Source organism: Sciurus vulgaris (assembly GCF_902686455.1).
Source record: "Sciurus vulgaris genome assembly, chromosome: 2".
Taxonomy (NCBI): Eukaryota; Metazoa; Chordata; class Mammalia; order Rodentia; family Sciuridae; genus Sciurus; species Sciurus vulgaris.
Window position 1 is genome coordinate 165,720,590 of NC_136462.1, and position 15,720 is coordinate 165,736,309.

General features: G+C 42.6%; 1 protein-coding gene across 1 annotated transcript in view; it reads right to left on the bottom strand.

Annotated features, from left to right (window-relative positions):
* Positions 1–5,495: 5,495 nt before the first annotated feature.
* ISM1 (isthmin 1) overlaps positions 5,496–15,720 on the bottom strand; it is a 72,711-nt gene continuing 62,486 nt past the window's right edge. Inside the window, exons 5-6 of the mRNA XM_079128499.1 lie at positions 13,324–13,413; positions 5,496–6,020 (exon numbers count right to left, since the gene is read on the bottom strand). Of these exons, the coding sequence (XP_078984625.1) occupies positions 5,503–6,020; positions 13,324–13,413 (608 nt within the window). The 3' untranslated portion in view covers positions 5,496–5,502. The remainder of the gene's footprint in view (positions 6,021–13,323; positions 13,414–15,720) is intronic.

A 15,720-nucleotide genomic window follows, 5' to 3' on the forward strand; every position in this document is an offset into this window, starting at 1 on the left:
CATATGTTTGTTGATTGCTTGTAGATCTTCTTCTGTGAAGCGTCTGTTCATATCCTTAGCCCATTTGTTGATTGGGTTATTTGTATTCTTGGTGTAGAGTTTTTTGAGTTCTTTATAGATTCTGGAAATGAGTGCTCTATCTGAAGTATGAGTGGCAAAGATATTCTCCCACTCTGTAGGCTCTCTCTTCACATTGCTGATAGTTTCCTTTGCTGAGAGGTTATTTAGTTTGAATCTATCCCAGTTATTGATTCTTGCTTTTATTTCTTGTGCTATGGGAGTCCTGTTAAGGAAGTCGATCCTAAGCCAACAAGTTGAAGATTTGGACCTACTTTTTCTTCTATAAGATGCAGGGTCTCTGGTCTGATCTCAAGGTCTTTGATCTATTGTGAGTTGATTTTTGTGCAGGGTGAGAGATAGGGGTTTAGTTTCATTCTGTTGCATATGGATTTCCAGTTTTCCCAGCACCATTTGTTGAAGAGGCTATCTTTTCTCCATTGCATATTTTTGGCCCCTTTGTCTAGTATGAGAAAATTGTATTTATTTGGGTTTGTGTCCATGTCCTCTATTCTGTACCATTGATCTATCTGTCTATTTTGGTACCAATACCATGCCATTTTTGTTACTATTGCTTTGTAGTAGAGTTGAAGTTCTGGTATTGCGATACCCCCTGTTTCATTCTTCCTGCTAAGAATTGCTTTAGCTAATCTGGGTTTCTTATTCTTCCAGATGAATTTCATGATTGCTTGCTCTATTTTTGTAAGGTGCGTCATTGGGATTTTAATTGGAATTGCATTGAATCTGTATAGCACTTTAGGTAGTATGGCCATTTTGACAATATTAATTCTGCCTATCCAAGAACATGGGAGATCTTTCCATCTTCTAAGGTCTTCCTCAATTTCTTTCTTTGATGTGGTCAATTCTTAAAGAGAGAACAAAATCAGACTAATAGGAGTATGAAATACATATATTCAAGATTAAAATAGCTCCTTGGAAAGACAATGAAATAAATAATGGCAGGGGAAGCGGAACATGAGTGGAACTTAGAGAGTTTACTTACGTAGACTCTTCACTGTGCTAGCATTCCTTTCTCCAAAGGAAAAACATAAACTCCATGAAAAGTATTTTAAAATGTATTGCAAAGTGCTACAATAATTTATTGTCAACAAATGGTAGCTGTGAAAGAGGACCCCCACCCTCAACGAAGGGAAAGGACAGGAGTGTCTAATTAGAATTAATTAGGTGCTTTTTATGGGGAGGGAGTGTGATACAAAGAAGAAGGTATTCCCCATCCCAGAGAGGTCCCCTTCCCCCCTTACTGCGGTTTGCTTTTGCATAGGTGCTGAAATATCTGCTGACTAACCAGAGCAAGTGACGTTTATGAAGACAAAGTCTAGGTGTGACAAAGACAAAAGGATATGTGTACAGGATATGGAGTCCACGACTCCTATGTGTGGAAAAAAATAACAACTGATGAAGATCCCAAGAATATCATTTCTTGATGATGGCAGAGCCACAAGATAGAAGGAGCCCAGGTCCCCATGTCATCACTTAGATTAGGACCACTTCATTAGAATCATGCTCTTTCGATTTTTATTGTGTTAAGTCACTTGGTTTTGAGGATTACATATTACAACAACTAGCACCACCTCAACGTCATACATTTGTAATCAAATATTTGTCTTTATATGACTCACCTTTATCTCATATTTTAAACTTATTTGCCAGTTGTCTATCCTTGAAGACTGCTGTATCTTTGGCAACTGGAACTATGTTTGGCACCTAGCTGATGTTCAATGAATATTTGTCAAATGACCCAATTGCACATGGTTCATGACAGGCCCTGTCCAAGGAGCCTCAGGTACCTTATTCAGTTATCACAACAACCATATAAGGAAACTGAAACTTAGGCTGATTAACTTATCCAGTGATCCTCAGCAGGCAAGTGAGGGAGCCAGTTTTGGAATCCAGGCAGTCTGTCTTAAACTCTTAAGCCCTCTGCACTTTGCCTGAATGTACTGAATGTGTATGCCGTGTGCAGTACTAGAAGCTGTGGGTGTAGGAAGATATGAGACACAGCACCTTCTCTGGAAGTCTCCCCAGCAGGAAACAGCTTGTGCTTATGTGCAATTGGAAGAACAGATCAGTCTCTGTTCTTGTCCAGGAAGCAGACTATTGTCTAGAAGTGGGCTACTTAATTCAACTTGAGCAAGGACTCAGCTACACCATCAGAAAATCCTCCTATGGGCTATGACAGAACTGAGCAGAATACATGGATAAAGCCACATCTTTTTTGAGCTATTTGAATAAAGGCAAAGTGAGTCACAGAAAAGAACTGATCCTACAGATCTTAGGAAGAGTTAGGAGGAGATAGAGCACCGGGGTTAGATTTAAGGGTGTGAGCTTGATGATCAGATAAAACTGACTTCAACTAAATCTTCTATTTACCAAGACCTATGACATCGGGCAAGTTAACTAGCCTTGTTGGGCTTATTCCCTCATCTAAAAAAGTGAAGTGATTAGCAAATTGTGTGCTCAGAAAACAGTGGCTGGTGTATTACTTATTCTTTAATCCCTGGTCTCAGGACAGGGAACTTTACCATCTTGGCTACTGAAATATAAAGACAGAAACGCTTGTGGGAATATAATAGTGGCAGACACTAGAACTGGAGTGGAAGAGAAACGTATGAACTTTCCCAGCCTCTCCTCCTTCCTTCCCACATGCAGCCACTAGGGGGCCCTGGTCGTCTCTGCCACAGTTGGTGTGTTCAGATGGGGCACTCAGGAGCCCCATGGATGATTAATAAGAGGGTTTCTTTCTAGAGAGGCAAAGGAGCAAGGCATCCAAGGAGAGACATTGAGAAGTTGACAATGGGTTATTTTCACAGATTCTGCCGTGAGACTTTGGACATCCTGCTCTGCTGCTGGCAAAGTTGGTCCTTGAACACATGAACCACCACCTACTAAGGGAACTACTTGGGGTTGCTCTGGGGCCAGCTGGGGGTCTTGTGCTGAATGAGATAGGGGTCTTCTTGTCTTATTGGATAACCTGGGAATTTCTGAGGATTGTTCACTGGCCCTCTGGAACTTTATAATTTAGCAAATTTCTAGAGGTGTGGAACCAACCTGGTAAGACATGCAAGGCCAGAATGTTCTCAGTGGGCAAACTGCCCAGGAGCTGTTTCCTATTCCCAATTCACCCCACCTTCCAGCTTTCAGTTCATTAGGTTAGCAAGGTGCTGAAATCGCCCATGGAAAACTGGCTCTTATCAGTCACTCTCACGCAGCATGAAAGCTCTCTGTTCTTAACTCTGTGTTAAATCCCTAACAAACGCTCAGCAGTTAGACTCCAGTTCTCACCATTCTTGTCTGTTCTCACCATTCTTGTCTGTCCGCTCATTACTCTAAACATTCGAATTTTCAGAAAACACCCTTCTCTTTCCTCGTTCCTTTTGTTACTCCTTTCTCGTTTCTGCTTTATAAAAATATCACTCCTCCCCTGGAACCAACAGATACTTTCCTGATTCTTAACACTGTACTCCCATGGTACTGGGCATTTACTCTAAATAGAATGTTTTTCAGAAGTTCTTGGTGCTTTACTCATTTCTATATTTCCTTATTGTTCATTTGAGCTGCCTGTGTGCTTATCAGTAGCTTCTGCTTGAATGTATGTCTTGATATGGAAAGCACCACCTTAAAAGCAACGCAGCCCATTGCCAGTGAATTCTCTTTGCACAAGTTGTTTACCTTGTATTAGAAACCAGACAATCTATTCTCTCTGTACTAATTCAGATGTGAATAAGGCTTCTCATTCCATTACTTGGATGTAGATCCTACAAATATCTTGATGGGCAATACTTTCTAAAGTGTAAATGTTTCATGCTAAATTATAAATGATAATAAGTAATTCACATGATGAGTAGTTCTACCTATTAGTGTCATTGCATTTTTGTCTGGATGTGATCTTATTCATCTGAGCTGTCTTAAACGTTTGCTCAGCTTGGCTTTCTTAGCTCTAGAGATGGGTAAAAAGTTACATGTGTTTTAATGGGCTTCAGTCATTCGGGGATGGGTGGATGCCCTTAGTGCCAAAGATGCTCTGACTTATACCAGGCACCAATGTATCATTCAATGAACCTTTTGTTCCCACTTGGATTGAAGTTTTCTCTTCCCTTCCTTGAAGCCTGGCTTCACTAGGGCTACTTATGGCATTTTTATTATGAATCAAAGATGCAGGTTACACATTTTATTATGATTTTATTATATATTCTCTTTTCCTGGAGTTTTGCAAGTAAAAGATGGCATAAGAACCACATCTTTATTCATCCTAAGTTCCACCCTACAGAACCAGGTCATCTTACAATTGCTTGATGTACAAGACCCAATAACTCAATAAATACTTTACAAAAATATTGCAGTTTTTTTCTTTCTTAAAACATATGAAAATTAAGATTTCTCAGACTTCAGTCCCTCTCCCTTTTTTTATATTTATTTATTAGGAATACACTGGTGGAGAAAAAATAATATAGCATTAAAATAAAATAGGTGAAATGAGGGTCCATTTTCTTTTTCCATTTGTTACGCTTTTTTCCTTTGGAAAAGTGCTACTCCTTGTTTTTATGTCTGAACTTTCTGTAATCTTCTGAACCTACTAAGCTATGAGCAGAAATTCTACTGTTTGGGGGCCTTTAGTAGAATAATAGCATTATGCTAACATTGGTCTTTTATTTTAAAGCCTATTTAAAATCAGGCCTCAGATGTGCTCCTAAAAATATCCATTTACCTCCTTACCCCCTACCCAGTCTGAGGCAAAAGAATTTTGGAATCTGAGACTCCAGCAAGGTGCCTTATGAATACATAACATTTGGTTTAAGGTGGGCGTCCTCATGTTGTGATACATTTCCATAGCGCCATTTATTTTTAAGGAAATCATTGCAAAAATTCCCTTTCTCTTCCACTTCTCTAAGCCCCTTTTTTTCTGAACTCTCTCAGAAGTGATTAGTTTCACAATGACAACTCCAGAGAAAAAGTTAAGCTTAAGTCACATTTGTATTAAATAAGTTAGATATAAAAACTGCTTATAGTGTTCACACCTTCAGTCTCCTTCCTCATTTGCTTCCAGTGGCCACCCTGGATCCAGGTGTGAACTGGTTCACACCCACAGTGGCTTCCAGTTCTTCTTCTGGTCGCTTTATTGTTCCTTCCCAGCCTCCTGCTCACATAGCCCCTAGGAGGACTTCCTAGGAGGTTTGTAGGCACATAGCCCCTAGGAGGACTTCCCAGGAGGTTTGTAGGCACGGTACATGGCAAGGGTGGCTTCACGTGGCAGTCACCCGGGCCTGGTACATACCCCTAGTGTGATTTATAAAAAATACTCATGTGGTATATATACACATATACACCTATGCAGATAAAAAGAACCGGGCACCAGGTGGCAGATCAGTGCAGTGTGTTTGTGTGCCAAAACCAGAGGTGGCCTTTCTCCACCTTGCCCCAGTCTCTTTAATACTCTCTGGCCTCTTGGAACTGTTTAATGTAGTCCTCATCCGAAGGGCTTTCTGTGCACTTCTGTCCATTGTTGGGAGGCCGAGCCTCATTATACCTGCTCCAGTCGCCCTTGCAAATAATCCAGGGTAGGACGTCCACTTTGTAGTGGAGCTCAGCGGAGAACTCAGTGCTGATGAGGTTGGGTGTCCCTGCCCCTTTGCCCCTGGTGATGAGCTGCATGTTGTCGCCATAGCAACAGTGCTGGGCAGCCAGTGTGGTGCTCTCCAGGGACAGCATGGAGCGGATGCAGTATCGGGCTGTGGGCTTGTAGATCTCCAGCTTCTCCTTGGGCCCACTAGCATCCTTCCAACGGAAGTCCTTGCGCTTGATGCGGTCGAAGATGTCGGCTGTGCTATAAGCCACCTCAGTGGGGTAGGAGCAGGGGCAGCTGGGCAGGTCATTGATCACTTTGTGCATGTACTTCTTTAAAAATTCGCTTTTGCAGCTCATCCATCGCTCACAGCTATCCGTGTCTGAAAAAGGCCAGAAAGAAACTCTTACCATATGTAAAACTGGCTGGTGGAATGAAACTCAAAAAAGATTTCATCTTACTTCAGTTAGAATGGCTATGATCAAGAACAGAAGCAATAATAAATGTTGGCGTGGATGTGGGGAAAAAGGCACACTTTTACATTGCTGGTGGAGTTGCAAATTGGTGCAGCCACTCTGGAAAGCAGTGTGGAGAATCCTCAGAAAACTTGGAATGGACCCACCTTTTGACCAGTTATCCCACTTCTTGGTTTATACCCAAAGGACTTAAAATTAGCATACTACAGTAACGCAGCCACATCAATATTTATAGCAGCTTCATTCACCTAGGTGGAACCAACCTAGATGCCCTTCAACAGAAACTGTGGTATGTATGTGTATATATATACAATGGAATATTATTCAACCATAAAGAAGAACAATATTATGGCATTTGCAGGTAAATGGATGGAACTGGAGAATATCATGCTAAGTGAAATAAGCCAATCCCCCAAAAACCAAAAAAAACCAAAGGCTGAATGTTTTCCCTGATAAGTGGATGGCGATATATAATGGGAGGTGGGGGTTGAGAGAAGAATGGAGGAACTTCAGATTACCTAGAGGTAAATGAGAGGGGGATGGGGAGTCCCTCCTGGAGACAGAGACCTCTGCAGGCACCTGGAACCACCAAGACAGGGGATTCTCATCTCTCTTGAACTTGGGAACATCTTTGTTTATAAGACATCCTTCCAATTCCCCACTTTATATCATGAAGAAATTCAGACACACAGAAAAGTAAAAGTACCGTGTTTATCTAATGACTACCCATATTCTATTGTCCAGATTGCCTATCACTGTATTTGCTCATCTTTTAAAAAATTATGCTGAAATATATGATTTTTTATTCCCCCAATTTTAGTAAACACTATAAAAACAAAAAACCCCACAAAGCAAAAGAAAACAAGAGCTACCTCCCAAAGTACATTTTCCAAAGTAACAGTAGCTCCATTATCAACCCTAACAAACTTAACACTAATTCAGAGAGCTGCATTTAATTTCTTCTCTAAATAAGTGGTGATGTGATGGTTTAAAAGGCTTTGATGAAACATTTGTAGGACTGAATTTTATTTCACTCATCGACTGGTTTAAAGTAGGGTTGGTTTCCCAACCTCTTAACCTGAGGCCTATATGCAAAGTCATATGATGATATGCCTTAAAGAGGAAAGGAAGTTTAACAAATAGGCCAGAGGCCAGTGAACTGTAGGCTTGACTCACAACCTGCCCCCAGAAGTCATGTTTGGTTTTTACAGTATTAAAAAATATTGATTAATAGAAAACATTTAAGAATTAGCTGGTTCCAATTATAATTGTGGATTCCTTCATTTGAAAAGCTCAAAGATCTGTCAACACTTGTCCTGCATTGTCCCATGGGAACAATAGGCCCCATGAACAAGCCATTCACTTGGTCCTCAGTCACCTGAGTCTGTGACCTCTGGTTTAGTGAATGTCTTAGTTTGGGTTCTCTCAGACCCTGAGGCAAAGATTCCAGTGAAAATGGTTCTTTCAGGAGGTGATTCTAGGCCACACCAGCAGGGGAGCCAGGAAGTGAGACAGGGAAGAAAGGGCAGTCACTGGGACCTGGGAAACTGTGCAGAGAAGACACTTTAAGATTTCTCCATTCAATGACAATGTTTAACTTTACTTAAGAAATTTATCCTGGAAAACAGCCACACCGCCCTGCCCCCCCCCCCCCCCCCCCACTCCCTGGACCCTATTGTGTTCTGGACAAGGGCTTCCTGCAAAGAAGCCTGTAGATTCATAGATGCCTCCTCCCCATAGTTTACCTGTGACAAACTCAGACACAGCCTTCCAAATTCCTGTCTTTGCTTTATGAGTGATTAGTGGAACTGATTGTGTCCACCAAGGGATCATAACAAAATTTTGAGTCAGGCTCTTTTCTTTTATCAAGCCCCATGGACTTTGACCTTTTCTCAGCCTGTACCAGAACACAGCTTCTCCTTAAGGGTCCCTTCTGAAAAATCGACTGGTCTCAGAGTGAAACACTCTCTGATCTACTCCTCTATCTCATCATGCTCTCCTCCTATTTCTTCTCTTTTCTGGTTTTGATCTTAAAAGTTCCTTAAAGGTCCATGAGTTAAAGGTGTGGTTGCCAGCATGTGGCGCTCCCAGTAGAGAGATGCTGGAGCCTTTAAGAGATGGGGTCTAGTGGAAGGAAGTTAGGTCACTGGGCGGCATGCCCTTGAAGGAGATATTTGGACCTCGGCCCCTTCCTCTCCTCCTCTCTGCTCTTGGTCAGCCTCACCCACAATGCACTTCCCACCATGATGTTCTGCCTCACTGCAGGTCAAACCAACCATGGACTAAAACCTCTGAAACCATGAGCCAAAATAAATCTTTTGTCCTTTAAGTTGATTTTCTCAGCTATTTTGTCACAGCGAGGGAAAGCCAACAAACCCTCCCACACTGGGTTCTCCATAGCTTTATTTACTCCTTTGTAAAAGAAACCTCCTTTTTCTGGCCTAACTCTTGATGTATGTATAGACCATATGGTCACAGCATTCTTCCTATTGCAAGAATAGGGAGATAATATCTGCCCCTGTCTCCCAAGCAATAATTCTGTGAATAAAGCCCTTCCTTACTACATCTGGATTTGTTTTTATTTAATGGGGATCTGGGTATACATTCATCAGCTCTTATCAATCACCAGTGGGGGCCTGCTCCTGACTGGTGGTCTGCTCTTCAGTGGTGGGCAGGGGCTTAAGAAAACCTCTTAGGCACAGAATCACAGGTTGGTCAGGCCCCTGACATGCAGGGACACAGTGTGGTTTGAGGGACATGGGTGGGTCACCGAGAGCATCTGACTTAGGGAACTAAAGAAGGTAAGATGACACATATCTAAGGAAGCCATCCATGAGGGGATGTGGAAGGGCAAGAAGGGAGGCCGAGGTAAAGATGCAGCAAGGTAAACCAGGGATACTTTGGAAGCATGTGGCACTTCACTGGTCCTGGGGCACAGCAGGGCTTTGTGATGGCCACAGTGTTCTGCTCAGAACTCCTACAAGACAAACTGCCATGGACAGTTAACTGACTGCCAGCCTCCAGCTGTAGCACCTTTGGATCCAGCATGGTGTTCCCATCAAGGCCATGCTCTCCTGGCCAGCTCCTGGTCAATGACCACGCCCAGTAGGGGTGCCTCCAATAGGCAACCTTAGCTGGACACTGGCATGGCTTAGCTTAGCATTGGCTGAGGTTGTTCCTCCCTAGTTTCCCCTCTTCCTTCCCAGGAGTGAAGCTGTCATCTCATTTTGAAAGCCTTCTCTGCCTGGTGATGCTGTCTCCTTTCTTTTTTTAAAAAAATCATTCCTTCGATAAACCTTACACACATCTAATTCCACCTGGTTTCTGCTACTCAGAAAACCCAAACTGATACAGATGGCAATAGCAGAGATAGGGAAAGGCATCTCAGGGAGAACACTCAGGTAAGTATGCTGGGCTGGGGCTGGGCACATTTTCCCTTACATTGGAGCAGAAGAAATAGGGAAATAAAATAATTGGTGTAAGATCATGGGAGTCTTGTTCAGTTTAGGCTTATTCAGAGGGTACTAGGGAGCCTCTGAAGGTTTGTGAGTGATATTTGTTAACTGAGTTGTGCAGTAAGGAACGAACTCAGTGTAAGGACTCAGGTCAGATACCCTGGGAGGGAACAGGGCATAGGATCAAGAATGGTTAGAAAGTTAGAGCAGCTAGGTCTTGGTGGCTTCTGGGCTGAGGGGAAAGAAAGGAAGGCAGGAGAAGTGACTCATGACTTCAATCTAGGTGCCTGGAAGGCTGGTGGCATTATGAGTGGGAATCAAATGGGCAGCCAGGAAGGATGGTCCAAGGCTCTTGTGTGTAAAATGAGGAAGAGAAAGATAGGGCATCTGTCATGACCCCGTGAGCCCCTGGCAGAAGGTCGTGTGAACTCTCATGTTAAACTGCCTAGGATTAAACCCAACTCAATTACTAAATAGCTCTGTGACCACGAGCAAGATTTTTTTCCCCTTGCTGTGCATCAGTTTTCTTATTTTTAAATTGGGCATAGTAGTAATACATCCCTCATAAATTTCGTATGGAAATTAAATGGGAGGGAATGTAGATCATTCACAGAACCAAGTCCAGAGTGCGGCCATCTGGGATGTGCTGTGGCTCCTTTCAGCTTTGAGTTCTGTTTTAGTCAGCTTTTTTGCTGCTGTAACTAAAAGACCCAACCAGAACAACTGTAAAAGAGGAATAGTTCATTTGAGGGCTCATGGTTTCAGAGTCTCAGTCCATTGTCAGCTGGCTTTATTCCTCAGGTCGGCAGGTAAGGCAGAACAACATGGTGGAAGAATGTGGCAGAGGGAAGCAGCTCCCATGATGATCAGAGAGCAGAGAGAGTGATTCCGTGTGCCAGATACAAATACGTACCCCAAAGCCATGCCCCCCATGCCAGACCTCCTCTAGTCACACCCCAGCCTTTGACTGCCACTTAATCCCATCAGATGATTAACTCACTGATTGGGTTAAGGGTCTCAGAACCCAATCTTTTCTTCTCTGAACCTTCTTGCATTGCCTCACATGTGAATTTTGGGGGAACACCTCACATCCAAACATAACAAGTTCTATGATCCTGCGATTGTGACCCTCTGACTGAGCAGTTGCTGGGGGAACAAAAGTTCCATCCTAGGCAGTTGCAGAGTCTATAGGGTCTCTTTGGAGAAACAAAATTTAAGAGGTCCCAGAAAATGGCTTTGTATTTTTCCTTCAGGACACAATGTCACTATAATGTGTGTACCCACAGGACATCCATTGACTAATTGTTATTTTTTAATCCAACTTATAATGGTTTTTCAGCATGGTGGGCATCATTATGGCTTGGATGTGAGGTGTCCCCCCAAAGATCCTGTTAATGCAGGAATGCTCAGACCTAAAATGATTGGATTATGGGAACTGTGATCTAATAATTTCATCCTAGTTTTTGAATGCACAAGGTCACATTCAGTGTGTAGCTAAGGGTGGTAGGTAGTTGTAGGCAGGTGGGGTATAGCTGGAGGAGGTGAGTCACTGGGGGTGTGTCATGGAAAGGGGCATCTTCCCTGTGGCATTTTCCCTCACTTGACTTCCTTTTCCTGCCATGAGTTGAGCAGTTTTCCTCGGCTGTACCCTTTCCTCACTTTGGGCCCAGAGCAATGGAGTTAGCCATCTATACACTGAGACCTCTGCTACCATGAGCTACTATGAATTTTCCCTCTGCTTAGTTATTCTCATTGGGCATTTTGGTTACAGCAATGAAAAGCTGACTAAATGCTTTACAAATATTAACTCATGGAATTCTACAATGGTGCTGTGAGGGAGGCACTCACTCACTATGCTATTTTACAGAAAATTAGAGACTGTACTAGTTAAAGCAGCTTGACCTTGTGCAAGTCAATCTTTTCCCACCTCCGCTTCTCTAATCTTTGGTTTGCCCTTGTATATACTTACTCCACTCTTCCCCTTCCCTATAAACAGGCCTCTCTACCCCTGAGTGCTAGTTGGGTTGGGTCAATGGGAGGACCCCAAGAGGGAGGAGAGTGAGGTTAGAGTATTTATTTCCTCAGCTCCTTCTCATGGTTGCCTATTGTCTGCATCCTCCTGGGAGCCAGGACTGCTGTCAGGTAGCCTTCTCTGTGGGCTCTAGTCACTATTCCTTTCTTGGTCATTTCAGGCCAAAAAGGGGTTAAGTTTCCCCTCTGTTGCCAGTTTTGGGATTCTGTACAATCCCTTCTTGGTTTCCAATCACCCTGCTCATGCCTTTGCAAACAGTCCCTCATCAAATCCTCCTTGGTTACTTAATTTGAGTGTGCCATGTTCTTTCTTGCCTGGATCCTGGTTGAAACCCTGCATCTACCCAGCCTTTGCATCCTTAGCTACACACTGAATGTGACCTTGTGCATCTGGACTTACCGCAAAAAGGCAAGAGGCTGCCTGCCTGTGGGATATGACCGGAAGAAGCCTGAGAAGATCTCTTCCCTCCAAAATCTATCCTTACTCCTCTTCCGTTTTATATAAAATTCACTTTTAAAGTCATTTTTTTTTTTAAAGTCAAATGCCTTGTGTGTGCATTAGGCTTCTGTTCAATGCAACTCGACTGTGTGTATGTGAAAGGATTTGGATGAGGTGGAGGCCCTAATAACACAGAATTTCCAAACTACCTCTAGTTTGGCTCATGGAAATGTTCGTATTTAAAATAAATTATTATCAAGTACTGAAAAAATCAAGGTATATTCTAGCAAAAACCCAGATTTGGGGGCTCCCTTGGAAAAACATCTGGCAGTACTATGATTGACATTAATTCCAAGATGGTCCAGTCATGGCTGATCCCTTTGGAAGAGACCTTGAGTTCTTCATTTTGCCACAGTCCCTGTTGCTCTCCACTGCCCCCTGCTGTTCCTTTTAATTTTCATTAGCGTGACAGCACCATTATTTTCTTTTTTCCTTATCTGCCACCCGCTTCTCAACACACTGTTCTACTTAGATCCTTGCCTGACCCCTATAGTTCTTTCAGGAATGTATCTGTTCACCAAACAACATCCTGAAAAGCTAGGCTGTAAAACAAAAATGGATTTAGGACTGTGCAATTTTTGGATGAGGAGGCACAGCCTCAGTTCAGAAAGAATTTAAGACAGAAGAAAGAAATGAGCAATATAGGATTCTATCCAGAAGCACATGAAACTATTTTTAAAAAGCAAGCTTACAACTAAGTAGTCACTTTCAGTTTAGTTTGGGTCTGTTTATTGTATTTGTGTAACCACTTTCCAACAGACAAATAGCATAGCAGAGTGTACCAAAGATTTATGAAAATCCTTGCAAGGGAGGGAGTGTATAATATTGAGCAAATGTCCTCTTTCCCTCCCTCTGCAGGAGGACCGATTTTATTGGGGACACTCAGTGGAAGCTGAGTGAGAACAGAATCTGTGGGACTTGAGCTCCTACTATGGGCAGAGACTATGCTAAGGGAAGAGGGAAGTTCCCACCTGCCTCTCCCTGTGGAGGCTCTGCAGTGAGCAGGGTGCCCTCAGAAGTGTTGTGTGGCTCAGTCTGGTGCAGAGGGGACAGGAGTACTCTTTCTTCCTTGGAGTATATTCAGCGAGCAAGAAATATGCTGGAAGAACTGGACCCCAGAAGAGGAAAATGAAACATGGATCCAAACATGGCATTGCAAAGGCAAAAGGAATCTCTCAAGCACTAAATCAATATTTGGATAAAAGATGAAAAAAATCTTCTTACCAACTTCAAACAGCTTGGTGGCATTAAAATCCTCACTTCCCGCAAGCAGACTCACTTCGGTGGCAGCTGTCCTGAAAGTGTCTTCAATCCCTAAACACAGACAAGAGCTCATTTTCCCTTGGTTTTATGGAAAAAGTCACCCCCTCCACAATAAAAAACAAATACACCTGAACAAAGCCTTTTTTGTGTTCATTACTACTCATGGGCAGAAACCTGCCAACAGAGGAAACAGTAAAAAGCAGGTAGCAGCGCATAAAATATATTAAAACCCCAGATACCATTCGTAGCATGAAATCAGATCCAAATGTGCCTGAAGGAGTCCTAAGGAACTCCCTCACCAGGCATGGGGATGAAGTGTGGGCCGTGAGTGGGGAGGACATGTCGATTTGGCTGTCTGCTGGCATCAGGATGACAAACTAAACCAGAAACAGTAGAGTGTAGTGATTAATACTTCATCTTTAATTGACTGACTTGAGTTTCAGTTACTACTAGCTTGTGAACTTGGGCAAGCCACTTCATCTTTGTGTGCCTCAGTCTTCACATCTCAGAAATGGGGAGAATTGAAAGACAACCCCAACCCTATACAGTTGAATGAATTAAATGAGTTGTATGCAAAGAAAGCACAGAGGGCAGCAGGGTAAGTAGTGTTAGCTGATGCTTTCTTCTCCAATATTTATCTAGCTCTGCTTGAGGATGCAACAGTCCGTAGTCAAAGACCAGAAGTTAACTCGTATTCTAAGACTTTTAGCACTACTGTCGATGCTTCAGAAAGAATAAGTTGGGCTATTCATCACTTGCTTTGAGGACTCAACCCAGGCTTGCTTCAAACTTACCAGTTCCTTTCAAAACTACTATCTACAACTTGGTTTCCTTTAAAAGCTGAAGAAGAGGAAGGAATGGGGAATCAAGGAACTTTTGTTGGGGAAACTTAGCTTTCCTGCTGGGCATGACTTGTTTTCCTTGTAGGGGAGTTTTCTGATTTTATATGAGGCCTCTCGAAGATATTTGTGAGGTTGGCCTAAGGGGCATACTTTTACAGTGTAATCACTGCCAGGCCAGGGAGACCCTGTCTGCTTCATGATTCTTTCCAGTAGCGCTGAAAGTTGGCAAACCAAATAAGGCATCAGGTCCTACAAAAGGAAATCTCTCCTTTTCCAAGGGAGCCCTGGAAAGCTGAATCACCAGGAGCAAAGAGACAGAAGGAATGGAAGGAGGACAAGGACAGATTTTAGAAAACAAATATGTGAACAGAGGGCTGTTAACCATGCTGCTCTTAGTGGTGCCAGAAAATGAGAAAGAAATATTCAAAATGGTGGCAGAGAAGAGGCTCCTCTGACAAGAGATCTAAATCTACCACCTTGGGTTCGCGACATTAAGTGCTTTCTATATCCATGTGTGGCTGAGTACCATACTCTTCTTTGTAGTGGACTAGAATTGTTTAGTGGTTCAGAACATGAACTCTGAAATCAGACTGCTTGGATTCAAATTCCATATTGATCACTTGCTGCTAGTCCTGTGCCTCAGTTTCCAAAACAGGTACAATAATAAATACCTATTCATGAGACTCTTGTAAGGAGGATGAAATAATATACATAAAAATAATGAGAATTTGTTTGATACTTAAGTACACCAAAAGTCTTATTTATCCCCATCTTTTTTCTCCTTCAACTCCATCTTACTTTTCTTTATTTCTTTTTAAATTTTGTGTGTGTGTGTGAGTGTGTGTGTGTGTGTGTGTGTGTGTGCGCGCGCGCGCGCACTGGGAATTGAACCAAGGGCCATGGGCATGTTAGGCAAGTACTCTACCGCTGAGCTACATACCCAGCCAATCTCATTTTCTCTTGCTTTATCTCCTTATCTCCATCACCATCTTCTTTATCTTTTTCTTCCTAGACTCCTTCTCTTCTTCAAGTTCTTCCCGTCCTTCTCTTCCTCTCTTCATGTTATTATTGATTATTTCTACCTATCTAAATCCCACTTACTAGACCTCAACTAGGCTCATTATTATGTGCATAGGAAAGATCAGGAAAATTATCTCAATCATTGCTCTACTGTTCTGAAATGTGCTGGAATCAGTTCTCCTGACATTTCAGCCCCACTCTCTGTGTATCTCCTTTAGCCAACAGGACCCATTCCAATGGGTCCTTCTTCTTTCTCTTCAGAAACCCTTCTGTGTTTTCAATTCAGTTTTGTTCCAAATGTTTCTGTATTGAGAATGGGTTGTCTACTGGTAGAAAAAGGAATCCTGGGGTGCAGGGATCAGATTTTCTATATTTGAAATTTCTTTCAGAAGAAGTCATTTGGAATGTATAGTTTTGGGAAAGGGTTTAAGACGTGATTGTAGGCTGGCAGTTTACATGGTTATGGGAAAACATAATAAAACTATGGAGTTACTAC